This window comes from Carassius gibelio, chromosome B1 (genome assembly GCF_023724105.1).
Source record: "Carassius gibelio isolate Cgi1373 ecotype wild population from Czech Republic chromosome B1, carGib1.2-hapl.c, whole genome shotgun sequence".
In the NCBI taxonomy this organism is placed as follows: domain Eukaryota; kingdom Metazoa; phylum Chordata; class Actinopteri; order Cypriniformes; family Cyprinidae; genus Carassius; species Carassius gibelio.
Window position 1 is genome coordinate 15,910,813 of NC_068396.1, and position 14,488 is coordinate 15,925,300.

General features: G+C 35.4%; 2 protein-coding genes across 3 annotated transcripts in view; one reads left to right on the plus strand and one right to left on the minus strand.

Moving 5' to 3' along the window:
* Positions 1–825: 825 nt before the first annotated feature.
* LOC127949611 (lecithin retinol acyltransferase-like) lies at positions 826–2,735 on the plus strand. The gene is made up of 2 exons (XM_052547047.1): positions 826–1,359; positions 2,525–2,735. Exons 1-2 carry the CDS (start codon positions 841–843, stop codon positions 2,675–2,677), a joined length of 672 nt encoding a protein of 223 aa, XP_052403007.1. The 5' UTR covers positions 826–840; the 3' UTR covers positions 2,678–2,735.
* Positions 2,736–8,088: 5,353 nt separating this feature from the next.
* LOC127949634 (microtubule-associated protein 9) overlaps positions 8,089–14,488 on the minus strand; it is a 40,216-nt gene continuing 33,816 nt past the window's right edge. For both annotated transcript variants that reach the window (XM_052547069.1, XM_052547068.1), the window contains exons 12-14: positions 11,718–11,863; positions 11,362–11,497; positions 8,089–9,386 (exon numbers count right to left, since the gene is read on the minus strand). In XM_052547069.1, coding sequence (XP_052403029.1) covers positions 9,267–9,386; positions 11,362–11,497; positions 11,718–11,863 — 402 coding nt within the window. In that variant the 3' untranslated portion in view covers positions 8,089–9,266. The remainder of the gene's footprint in view (positions 9,387–11,361; positions 11,498–11,717; positions 11,864–14,488) is intronic.

Here is a 14,488-nt window from a genome sequence, read left to right on the forward strand (position 1 = left end):
GTAGTTTTTTGCAAAGTTTGTATAATAAGATGTTGTGGTTTTCCTTCTCATTGTTTCTATAGTATTGGTTAGAGTGATCAGATGCATTTATAAAAAAAAAAAAAACAAAAAAAAAACTCTCTGGATCTCGATCCCAAAGAGAACCTGTGGTCAGTCCTCAAAAGACAAGTGGACAAGCAGAAGCCCACAAATTGTGATCAACTCAGAGAACTAATAAGACAAGAATGGAATGCATCATTCAGGATTTGGCCAAGAAGCTTGTATCCAGCATGCCAGAGCGAATTACAGAGGTTATGAAGAACAAGGGTCAACACTGTACATTTTACATTTACATTACATTTAATCATTTATCAGACACTTTTATCCAAAGCGACTTACAAATGAGAACAATAGGAACAATCAGACCAACAAGAGAACAACAACAGTATACAAGTGCCATGACAAGTCTCAGTAAGTCTATCGCAGTAAAGATAGAAAAGGTTTGCATATATATATATATATATAGAGAGAGAGAGAGAGAGAGAGAGAGAGAGAGAGAGAGAGAGAGAGAGAGAGAGAGAGAGAGAGAGAATAGAAAATAATACATAATCTGTACATATTGAATCCTTATTGTTTTTATTATTATTGTTTGTTTGTTTTTTGCCAATAAAAGCTTTTAAACCTTAAGATATGATAACCATTTATTTTCAGTGTAATCAAGTGTTCAGCATTAAAGTGGTTTAGTGTGGGAATGTAACTTCCAGCCAATCAAAATGCAAGGACCTCCTTGGTCCTGAAGCACATGCTATATATAAATTCTCCATCAACTGTGAAGTCTGTGAAATCTACAAGTCATAAAAAATGCTAGACTCGCTGACGCTTCTATTTGAGAAATTCTTTCTTTTCTCAAACTTTAATATTTTTAAAAGTCTATGGCAGGAGGAGTCGGAGCGCGCGGTGAAATGGCCAGTGCTCAGGAGAGGAGATCTTCTGGGAGTGCAGCGCACTCTCTTCATTCATTACGGCATCTATTTGGGGGATAACAGGGTGGCGCACCTGATGCCTGATATCATGCCAGTATTAACCAAAAACAAGCAGCTGATCAAACCAGTCGTCACTAACAAAAGACTTATATTAGGCTGTATTTACCGAAACGCGAGTATACGTGTAGATTCAGCTGAAGATTTCGCGTATGGAGCTCAGATTATGGTTAATGATATGGATATGAAAATTAAGTGTCAAGCACTGGTGAGCGAAGTAGTCGCGAGGAGAGCAGAGAAACTGGTCGGCGACATTCCGTACAGTTTATTATGGAATAACTGTGAACATTTCGTGACATATTGCAGGTACGGGACACCTGTGAGCCATCAGACAGAGAAGGTGAGTGCGTCAAAAAAATGTTAACATAATTTTTTTTAATATCATAATACCCTACAAACTATGCTCTATTAAAATATCACAGAATTATTATTGGTAACAAAATATTGTAGGATTAATACAATGTTATGAAAATGTTAATATTGCTGTGCTATTTTAGGTTTTGATGCCATATGAAAACTGGGTTCAAACCCTTTCCAAAACTGTTTTTATTTTGTCCGTAGCTCGAACGTAACAAGTTATGGCTGAAGTTGGCTCATAGGCCTAGGAATTACATTTTGAGAATAATGGATTTAAAGCGACGAGTTTCACTTTCACTTCACGGGTTTAAGGAGAGCAGTCCATCAACGCTATACTGCATCTTTACACAAACACGTTACCCTGAAGAGGAAAGCTTCCCGTTGTTTACCATGGGCATACATTTCGATCACCCCTTGAATGTTTAGGTAGCATGAATACTGTAACTTGTAGTTTACATTTAGAAAGGCGAGCACAGCGCAAATGTTTCGCGCACCTATGCATAGACTTTTTCTCTTTACTAACTTCATCATCCGATCCTTCATCTCTGGATTTTAAAGTCCATATAACATCGTTTAGGGCACTGGCATCACCGAAATTGAGCATACAGAGACGAGCGAGATCGTGACAGCTACTTCAGACTGTGTAGTTTTCTTGCGCTCAGCCGATAATAAACAAATAGCTAAATAAATAAACACCTTGTGTGCCATAGTTTACACAGGACTTGCGGGAAATGTGCATTGATACACCTTTATTATATATATTACATGATTTATTTTGATAGGTTAACTGTTTTGTGATGTTAAGAGAAAGCTCCTCCGCAGCAGGTTCTTAAGAAAAAAATACAGTCTACTTGCTGCAGTAAATAGCTATTTTTCTGCACTAAACAAGTACATTTTGCCCAGAATAATTTCAGAAATGATAGACAAGATGTTACAGAATAATAATTCAATGAAAAAATAATTTTGACAAAATTACATTCAAACTATATTTCGGATTTCCTGAAGACGTCCCAGCGCGACAAAATATGCAATTTTCCCAGAAAGCATCACGAATAAATAAGCCTAGCCTATATCCTTTAAAAAACAATATTTTGGTTTTACTTGGACAAGGTCTGTTAATGATATGCTTAATGTATTTTCTTTTGCAGTTTTGTGACTGTCTGAAAACCATCATTCGGGACCAGAGAAGTGTGGCCTTAACTGTTGGAATAGGAGTGATGTACATCCTGTGCTTTGGCCTGGCACCTTCAACTACATTACCCACAATCCTTATTCCCTTCATCCTGTGGATGGCTGGCTGAGAGACACATTCACTACATCACATTAAACAACAAAGCACAGTTTTAAAGGGGACAAGTACACCACAATGCAATGCATCAGTGCAGCAGTTCGAAAACATGCAACATCTGATTATGGAGTCAAACAATGTTTAAGCATAATTTGTTTTTAGTTTTCTTCGATATATGTTAAAAGATAAGTTCTTTCATTTAAATAATTCATGACAAGCTGTTAACTCCGCTTTTACAGCAACACTGTATATTTTTCATCTTAAACCATATACCTAAAGTATATATATATATATATATATATATATATATATATATACCAATATTGCTGTAGCTTAAAGTTACAGATTGCATGTACTGTTCACTAAAGGTGCCTTATATTTGTATTAAGCAGAAGTGTTTATGATCACTGATATGGAATTTAATTGATATGATCAATTTTAATGTACCATGAACTGTTTTAATACATAACATGTATAAGTAGGCCTATACCTGTAGTTTTTTTTTTTAATGTTATTATTAAGCTCTGACGATGCTTGATTGTGAATTTGTACAGTTTAAATTTAATTTGTATATTAATACATTTCTGAATGAGAACCAGAACAAGAATAATTATGCAGACAGAACAACTTGATGAATGTTGGCATTATGAATAAATACAATATTTTTTTCTGGTTACTGCTGTGAATAGTTGATTGGATTTATTACACTATTTTCATTAAAATAAAGTGTGTCTGACCTTTAGCTGAGCTTGTAGAATTTGTGCAAGGCCGGTTGCATAAAAGGTTAAGACTATAATTAGTTCATTAAAGTTAGTGAGCTTTTTTTTTTCTAGAGTGTTCATATGCAGTACAGACCAAAAGTTTGGACACACCTTCTCATTCAAAGAGTTTTCTTTATTTTCATGACTATGAAAATTGTAGAGTCACACTGAAGGAGATTCTCATCAAGAGAATGCCAAGAGTGTGCAAAGCAGTAATCAAAGCAAAAGGTGGCTACTTTGAAGAACTTAGAATATGACATATTTTCATTTTTATATTTTTGTTACATATATATTTCCATATATAATTCCACGTGTTAATTCATAGTTTTGATGCCTTCTTGCTGTCTGTACTGTACATCGCTTCCAAAATAAATACTTTAAAGTAATCTCTTCCTCCTTGGCTGTAGACTAATGGGGTGCTGATAGTTTCTAAGCGTAATATATATATTTTTTTCAATCATTATATCAAGTAATGATAAAGAAGGCTGAATCACTTATGTCGTTTCCCTAAATAATACTAAATAAGCTTTTATGTCTGTATATGCACCTATGGAGAGCGATTTATCTTTTTAAAAATAATTATTACATTTATTTGTGAGTTTAGAGGACTGTCTTGTGGTGATAGGGGGTGATTTCAATGCTGTGTTGGATCGATATACAGGAGACTTGGTTAACTATGATCATTCAGGTTTTCTAAGGGGGAGATTTTCTACAGACAATGTACATGGCTTCTTCATATTTTTCAACAACCAGACTCATATACAGCTTCCTCTGCAATCCTTTCTCTGGATGCAGAAAAAGCATTCGACAGAACTGAGTGGAGCTTTTAATAGTCTGTTCTAGAGCATTCTTGGTTTGGCTCCTTTTTCCTACAAGCAGTCAAAACTATTAATTCTGAATGCTCAGCCAAGATTAAGAGTGAATGCTCAGATTAAGAGTGATCTTCTGTGTTGGTCTCCATTCTGTTTGACTCATCCACTGTTAAGATGAATATACTTCCGGGGCTAAGCTTTTTATTTTCAGTATTACCTCTGACACCACCTACTGGCATTTTAATGAGATCAATACAGCAGTATCAAAATTCTTGTGGAATAGAATAGTGGCCTAGAACTCACCTTAAATCTATGCACAGGTTAAAACCTCATGGTGGCTTATCCCGAACAGATTTTTGGTCCTATTATTAAGCATATCAGATGAGACCACTTCGGACATGGCTAGACGTTGACTCCCCTGTCCCATGGTGGGCTTTAGAAACTAATATTATTTACCCATTGCGTCTACAGGATATACCCTTTACTGGAATATCAAAGAATGTTCTGGAAAAGTTTGGTCCAATTATATGCCATTCTATCAAAACCCGGAAAGCAGCAGAAAAGATTATGGGAGCTTCAGATTCTTACAGTGACTCATTTGGCATAATAATAATCTTTGTACTGGTAACAAACCGTTTGTTTCCAAATGCTGGCTTGAATATGGTATTTACACTTTAAAAGACCTGTACAATGATTAATGATTATTAAGTCCTTTCAAATCTTAAAGGATGAGTTTTCTCTCGCAGGATTCTCCTTTTTCCTGTACTTAAGATTTAGATCTGCACTAAAGCGCAAGGTTGGGGGTTCAATTCCCCGCAAACATATGATAGGTAAAAACTGATAGCCTGAATGCACTGTAAGTCGCTTTGGATAAAAGCGTCTGCTAAATGCATACATTTATTTATTTTATCTTCTGAAGACTCAGATCCAAAAGGACCCACTGCTCTTTCTTTTGCTGGATGATTCTATGCTGTCATTGTCTGTTAATCAAAAAATTATTCTGTTTGCTTCACTGACCGCTGCTAAAAAGGTTATCTTAAAATTGTTGTTGGATCCATCTACCCCAATTAGACTGAGGTGGATGTCATACTTGCTGGTCATTGCCCTTTTGGAATGTACCAAAGCCAAAATACATGGTGCCACCAGAAAGACAATACAATTTTGGTTGGACCTAATTGATACGTTATCAGATTTATTGAAATCCTGAGATATACTCGTTATCCCGCTAATACCCCCCCCCCCCCCCCCAACCTCTAAAAAGTTATACCTAAAAAATGTTTGTTTAAAAAAAATAGTATTCGGATCTTCATTAAGTAGGGTTGGGTATTGTTAGAAATTTTCAGATTTCGGTTCCATTTACAATAACTATTATTATTATGTTTTTTTTTTTTTTTTTTTTTTTTTGCTGTTTTACCTTCACTGAATGTATGTTGAGTAATGCTAGCCCATCAGTCAGCATGTGCTGCAAAGTTGACTTTTCAAGCAGGAATAAGCTGGTTGGCCAAATTCTCCCTTGAGGGCTAGTACACTTGTTAATTTCCCTAAATCAATTGTTATACTTATAACCATGTATACACACACTCCATAAAGCCCCTATATTTTATAAATAATAATGCAGTCAGGAGATGGTGTGATGCAATGAGTGGTTCCCACATTTTTATACATATAAAATGCATGAAAACAACCTGCACAGTTATCAAAGGCGCGAGTGCGCGTACAGTCGTGGGAAATTATGTGTTCGGCAGTTAAAGATGCATCTGTGGAATGTGCGTTATTGGAATCAATGTGCTCAGTAATTAAAGAGGCAGGGCAGCATTTCTGTTATTTGATTTGTGACATCCTTTATGGCAAACGACGAATTGTGAGAACACCAAGGAAGGCTGCTCACAGCGCTTGGTCATGTGTCGCACCAGAAACATTTTCGGAAACGGAACCTAGAAATTGCTTACGGTTCCAATTCTTATGTTGACCTGTACCAACACTGCAAAAGGGCAAACTACAAGGCAGCCAGAATGAGACGGTGAACTGGATGACTACAAATCTTGCCCCTGAAAGTGTGTTGCTTGTAGTCCACTGCATTTGCAAGCAAGGTAAATGTGAGACTGAAAGATGTTCCTGTATGTCTCTAGGACTGTGTTGTACTGATTTATGTCAGTTAAGGTGACCACACTTGCCACTTCCCAGGGACATGTTCTGCAAAGGATTTCTACATTTCCTATAAATAACCAGGTATTTGTGCTGTGTACAGTAATCATTATATGACAAGAAAGTGCATGTCCCCGAGAATTGGCACATATGGTCAGTCAGTACAAATATTGTGCAAATGTTTCCCAGAAAACAGAGCAAATGCATGATTGGGATGAAGCTCTGATGAGAGTGATAAGGATGATACTGCTGAGTAAAGATGTGCTGTCACATTTTAGGCTGATGTTGTGCTAAAATGAATCTAATGTAGAGTTGTACATTTTTGGCATCATTGAAAATTAAAGGGGGAGGGGTAGCATTTTTATTAAATTCAGCCAACTTGGGCCAAATTGTATTGTACTTTTTTGTATCTTTCTGTGATTACACAGTGCCTACTGAAAACGTTAATGTATAAGACGTCACAGTTTTAAATTTACAATGTGTATCAATTATGCTTAGTGATATTCTGTGAAGTTGAAGTGTTTTTTTCTATGAATTTTCCATATTTCATTGTCTGCATTCTCACTTCAGTATGCTAATGCACCAATACTGGTCTCAGATATTTAGGTACATGTATAAATGTCATTTTAAGAGATATTTTGTGTTGCTAAAATGAATATAAATAAAGTCACAAGCAAAACCAGCAGTATAAGATTTTCGTTTTTTGTTGTTGTTGTTTTATTCACAATTATATACAATTAAAAGTTACATATAACTTTCTAGCCACTTTTTCCTAGTTCACCACATTTTCCTAGTTCACCTATCACATAATAAACAAATAACAACAGGTTTAATAATAAGCCTATTAACCTATTTAACAGTCTTTTCACAATGGGTCAAATAAGAATAAACTTAACATTAGTCCTACTTCTCTGTGGATAGCCAATTTTTCTCGAATGTTAAAATAATAGCTCACCCAAAATGAAATTTCATGAAAAAACCCTTAGGCCATTCAAAATGATAATGTAAATGATTTTGTTTCTTTATCAGAACAAATTCAGAAAATTTAGCCTTACATCACTTGCTCACTAGTAGATCCTCTGCAGTGAACATGTGCTGTCAAAGAGAGTCCAAACAGCTGATTTACCCATCACAATAATCCACAAGTAATCCATGCAACTGCAGACTTGTATTTTGGCCAGATGCAACAATTTAAAGTTAAAATTCCCTAATGATGGATTTGTTTCTTACAAACAAACATTTTCTACATTTTCTACAATCTAAAGACATTACTTGATGGACTGGAGTGGTTTACGGTGTAAATTTTTATCAGCTTTTTTTGATGGCACCCATTCACTGCAGAGAATCCATTGGTAAGTAATGCTATTTATCCAAGTCTGTTCTGATGAAGAAACAAAGTCATCTTGGATGACCTGTGACTGAGCAAATTTTCCTTTAAGGTCCTTGCTGCTGCTGCAAAATTGCAATTTTCCCTTCTACATTGATAAATAAAGGTTATTATACTATACTATCTATAGCTGGATATTGATTGGTAGGGTGAATGTGCTAGTTTGTTCCTAGATTTACCCATGAGTGGTTTAAACATTATAGCCCCTTTTGTGAAGGTGATTACTTTTGGTGACTACCTTTAAAGAACTCTCACTTAAGCAAAGTATAAGGACCCTGCTTGACTCAGAAGGCAGAAAAACTGGAGCTGGAGAAGTAATACAAGACACTGATGATTAACAAGATATGTTTTATAGGAAAAAAGAACCCAAGTTTATCATCAGAACAAACAATAAAAGGTCCAAACTTGTGAATATAAGTTAATAAAAAGCAATTGAGCACATTATTACAAAAACAATTAAACACATTTATTTTAAACAAAAGGTTTGTCATATAATGCAATGCTATAGACAGCACTGATTTAACTTTAGTTGCTATGTTTATGACCAGCTTTGTGATATTTATACAAATATCTTAAAATTGCTTTTATAATTTAAAGACATCTTAATGAAAATTTAATGTAGTGTCACAGTACTCCTGTGAAGCCTGTGATATATGAAAACACATTCAGAAAAGTCTTACACAAATTACTTTATGGAATCTCAAAATTTTCCATATTTTGTGGCATTTCATGGCTCACATTGTATGATATAGGAGAGTATGGAACAAATAGTTGAGGAGAAAAACACCTCAATTTTATTAAAATGCCCAAACTGAGGAAAATATGCAATTTTGTGCAGTTGCTGATACTATATTTATATATGGCCAAAGAGTATAACAACAGATATTTGCTTATATAAAATGCACATTAATATCACTTACCAATCTATATCTCCCAATAAAAAAGTCTTAGTAAGAGGGTATTTGAATGTTTTGTAGGTTTTATCATTAAAGCTCTGTCAATTTTATTGTGGGGGCAAAACATATAATGCAATGCAATACAATGATTGACAGCTTTACAAGCCTTTTCTATCATATTTGATCAATTTAAAAGAATTATTAAAAAAAAATAAAAAAATAAAATGATTTATGGACAAACAAATAAACCCAAGTTACTTCAGTCCAGTAAGTGTTCATACTGAAAAATTATGTAATTCTTATGTTTACCTTATGAACACTGATAAAGGGGGACATTATTAGAATTATAGTAAAAAGCCTTAAACTTGCTTTAAAAATAACAATGAAGGCACACAGAATATTGTGTACAACATGCTTTTTTTCAGTAAAGGTTTTTATCATGTTGATAATTTAAAAGGCCTTAGAAATTCGCATATCAAATATGATACAATATAGGCTTTATAGGGTTAAAGGTATTTTGATTTATTTATGTTTGAGTCTTTCTGAAATGTAGTGATATCAAATGTCAAAGAACAGGTTAAAAATAAAAATTAAATAACGCTCATTTACCAAATGGAATAGTTTTATTAGGTGGGCTCCAGGGTGGAGGGGGCTCATCCTGAAGAATAGCCTGTATCCTCTTTTCTTTTCTCTCTCTTTTTTGTTTAAACTCTTTCCTTTTCTGTAATAAAAAGAGCAGGACAATATAAAGTCAACATCAATCTAACAAAGGAAAACAAGCAAAAGATTGTGTTCACATTATGTTCATTGACAACTAATGTATTTTTTTTTAAAAGCACATGTTATAATAATAATAATAATAATAATAATAATAATAATAATAATAATAATAATAATAATCTGTATAATGAAAACAATTAATTGGCAAATGATGTTTGACAGGTGATTTAGTTAGTTTGATCTTTCAGCTTAAAGGGTTAGTTCGCCCAAAAATGAAAATTATGTCATTAATAACTCACCCTTATGCTGTTCCAAACATGTAAGACCTCCTTTTATCTTCGGAACACAGTTTAAGATATTTTAGATTTAGTCCGAGAGCTTTCAGTCCCTCCATTGGAGCTGTGTGTACGGTATACTGTCCATGTCCAGAAAGGTAAGAAAAACACCATCAAAGTAGTCCATGAGACATCAGAGGGTCTGTTGGAATTTTTTGAAGCATCGAAAATACATTTTGGTCCACAAATAGCAAAAAAACGACGACTTTATTCAGCATTGTCTTCTCTTCCGTGTCTGTTGTGAGAGAGAGTTCAAATCAAAGCAGTCTAGATATCCGGTTCGCGAACGAATCATTCAGTTCACCAAATCGAACTGAATCGTTTTAAACGATTCTCATCTCTAATACGCATTAATCCACAAATGACTTAAGATGTTAACTTTTTTTTAATGTGGCTGACACTCCCTCTGAGTTCAAACAAACCAATATCCCGGAGTAATGCATGCACTCAAACAGTACACTGACTGATCTGCTGTGAAGATGAACACTGAGCCGAGCCAGATAACGAACAATAGACTGACTCGTTCACGAGTGAAGAACCGGTTGCATCAGTGTTCGGATCACCAGTAGTTCTTTCGGACAGTTCGATTCAATAAACCGGTTGAAGAAAACGGTTCACCAGTTCTTTTGCGCTCGACGTAATGGCATCATTTGCGATGATTGCCCTTGATTCAAGCCTTCGGTTTACCCGCGCTCATAACACTAGCACAGAATCAGTTCAGAATCTATCACCACAAAGAATCAGTTCAGTTCAAACGCTCTGGGTGTTGGTCTGCTTCACGCTGCATCACACATGCGCAGTATCATCAGCTCCTCGGTTCACGAATCAGACGGATCTGACAGAAACGGTTCTTGACTCGTGAACGAGTCAATGTTTTGTTTGTTAACTGGCTCGGCTCGGTGTTCATCTTCAGTTCTCTCTTCACAGCAGTTCAGTCAATGTACTGTTTGAGTACATGACTTACTCCGGGATATTGGTTTGTTTGAACTTAGAGGGAGTGTCAGTCACATAAAAAAGTTAACAGCTCAAGTCATTTGTGGATTAATGCGTATTAGAGATTTGAATCGTTTAAAACAATTCAGTTCGATTTGGTGTACTGAATGATTTGTTCGTAAACCGGATATCCAGACTGCTTTGATTTGAACTCTCTCTCACACAGACACGGAGGAGAAGACAATGCTGAATAAAGTCATTGTTTTTGCTATTTTTGGACCAAAATGTATTTTCGATGCTTCAAAAAATTCTAACTGACCCTCTGATGTCACATGGACTACTTTGATGATGTTTTTCTAACCTTTCTGGACATGGACAGTATACCGTACACACAGCTTCAATGGAGGGACTGAGAGCTCTCGGACTAAATCTAAAATATCTTAAACTGTGTCCCTAAGATAAAAGGAGGTCTTACATGCTTGGAACAGCATAAGGGTGAGTTATTAATGACATAATTTTCATTTTTGGGTGAAATAACCCTTTAAGAAGAACAACTTTTTAAGCATAAACAGCAATTTCATGGATATGTATTATTTTCTAAATCTTTTTTTACAGAGCATATTGATACTTTTTAATGGAAAAATAGCATGTACATTTTAAGGCAGGTTGTCTATTCATTAACTTGTGCAGAAATTTGCTGTAACATACCAGCCATTTCTCATACATCTCCAAGGCCATTTTTTCTTTTTCCTCCTTTTCATAGTTCTCTTCCACTTCCTTTATCTTCTCCTTCCTGCGTTCTGCCCTTATCTTCTTTTCAATAACTTCCTTCTTTTGGTCACTCCTGTAATATGTAAAGCAATTAACGAAAGTCAAGTTCTGCACAACAGCACAGTTATTAATGTCAGTCTGTAACCTGAGGCTTTAGAAAGAGAGCACATTTACATTTTAATCAATACAATACAATACATAATGGCTTGAGTGACTTGAGCATGACTAAATGTGCTAATTATAAAAATAAAATAGTGTCATGTATGTAATAAAACGTACTGTATCTTTCTTACCATTCAGCGAATGCAGAGATGGAGTCCATCTTCTTCTCTTCTTTCTCTTTGACCTGCTGTAGTTTCTGTCTTCTCTCAGTCTGTATCTTTTGCCTTACTCTGTCTTTAAGGATACTGTCATGCTCCTCTTTCCACTTCTCAAAAACCTGATTTTCATAATGTTCAGAGTGTGATATATTTATGCGCAAGATGGCACCAATATTGCATTTAGCAGTACAGTATATATTATATCCACCCTAGTTAAAAATATATATACAAAAATGTATTTGAAATACATTTATTTTATTCTAAGTATACTAAAAATACATTTACATATATATGCACTTAATAAATATACTCTGCAATTGTACTTTAGGTATATACTTACTGGTATACTTAAAGTCTCCTAAACTGGAACAAGTAATTTTGTACTTTGAAATTGAATTGTGTGGAAGTAGTGCTGAGGTCCAACTAAATAGATACTGAATTATATTTGATTGTGCTAAAGTGTAGATATTGCAAGTATACATACACTTCAAATATCTTGCATTAAAGGATTAATTCACACAAACATAAAAATTAGGCTGCGTTTTATGAACCCCCGAGGCATCCTAGGTTTATATGACTTTCTTCTTTCAGACGAATCCAGTCGGAGTTATATCAAATATTGTCCTTATTCTTTCAAGCTCTATCATTGCACTCAATGGGTGTTGCATTCCTTCAGTCCAAAGGAAGTTTTCAAAATGTAATAATCACTTTAATCTAGCTTGCACCAACAGTTGTACACATAAAACAGTTCTGGGAGGATGACGTATGGGGTCAATGTTGCACATGCGCCCGTGAGTCTTGTGAAAACCAATGTTTGTTTACAGGATCAAAAGAAGCAAAAGAAGTTTCCTTACTTTAGCAAAGTAAAACCAGTTTCCTCTTGGCTTATATCAAAATCCTCCAAAATTCTTCTTTACAAATCCTCGTTTTGTACTAATTAGTGACTAATTGGTGACTGTTGTTTTGTTTTGATCTCTCCACTGCGTTTCCGTGTGCAGTGGAGAGCGGTTCTGAGCGGCGCATGCGCAAAGCTGCCCTCCCCGGAACTGCTTCCCATTTACAACAGTGAGCACAAACTAGATTCAAGTGATTATTATGTTATCTGGCTATCTGGCCCTTCCCCTTACCCCTACCCCTCCAACCAAAACAGAATCAAGAAACCCTTACCTCTTTTTACACAGCAGCTTTTATGGTTAGAGAACCATAGGTAAAAAAAAATAAAAAAATACACCTTAAACTTAAATGCTTGTTTAATGATGCTACATGGCTTACGTAAAAATGTATAGAAGCCAATGACTTATCCACAAATGCCACCTCAGCGTACTTAATGCCCAGACACGTGAGGCAGTGATCATGACCATCACCCATAATGACCGCACCCAGAAATGCACCGGTGAAACTGCATCTTTAAAAAGTCGATCCATTATCTTTACAAAGACACACCCGTGGAGCTCTTTTAGAGAACATTGCTCTTTAGCAAATGCTCTTTTACAACTGAGGTGCATAGGGGAGATGGCTGCTTGCAACACAACAGGGGGTAGTGCAGCCTAAAATGCACAACCCAATCGACTCTGGAACAACCACCACACAAAGCTTCCAAGAGCATACTGAAATCCTAGTACTCAAAGAAACAGTAGAGCAGAATGATATTGCTGCTCGGCTCCGAAGCGAAAAGCTGGTATGCATTGCACCTACTGCCTTATTATAACTTATGCTGTGATCAGCAGCACCTGGATGCAATAATTGCATGCCAATGTGCATTGGCTTGTTGAGTTCACAATCAAAGTAGATTGGTCTATCGAAGCAATATCCCAATATGTTGGGAGAGTGACTGACTGAATGGGAACTCCAAATACGCCTCACAGAAGAAACGCAGGAAATGCCTAATAGCGGTAGCTGATAAACACATGATTTAACTGCTTTCATTGATTCAACCTGACTAATAAACACAGAACTTCAACAATATATGGTCTATATTCTTATTATTATAATTTTCATTAAAATAAAGTATATTTATAAAGCAATGCCTTTAACACTGCTTAGAATACTATGAAATATGTGGTGTGTCTTATTCTGTGTAAGAAGCCATATCATCTCACAGAAGGATTTATTTCAAACACTCGACTGACATTATGGAGTGAATTTGGAGTAAAAATTGTATTAAATGTGGTATTTTCACATGCTTTCAGAGATGAAGGAGGGACGGACTGGGAATAAAAAATGGCCCTGGACTTTGACTAAACCCGGCCCAAAGCAATCGGAATGTGGAAACTCGACAACAGTCTGTCTGCGCCATCTTTGTGTATTGTTGATTTAAACACTCAGTTTAAACACTCTCTGTACTGTCAGGTATTTTGTCTTCTTCTGAGGGTGGTTTGACAAAAAAAAAAACTCTAGGATGTGACTACCTGACTTGGGGTGCTAATTTAAAGTTGAGCTGGAGTCTTTCTCTGCTCTTGGTCTAAGCTCAACCTGAATAAACAAATGATGAAATGGATAAAAAAAAAAAAAAAAAGATAGCATGGAATAGATTATATAATTAATCTTACTGCACAAATAATAATATCACATCTAAATGAAAATACACCATTACAAATGTAACTTCTGTATTAGAAATCTTCAAAGTTTGTAAGCATTAACTGTAACGTTACCAACATTTTTTTAAAGTAAAAGCACAAAATATTTCTTAATATTAGCTACTGCATGTGGCATTTTACAGCTAAAATGTTGAAGTTTAGCTGTTT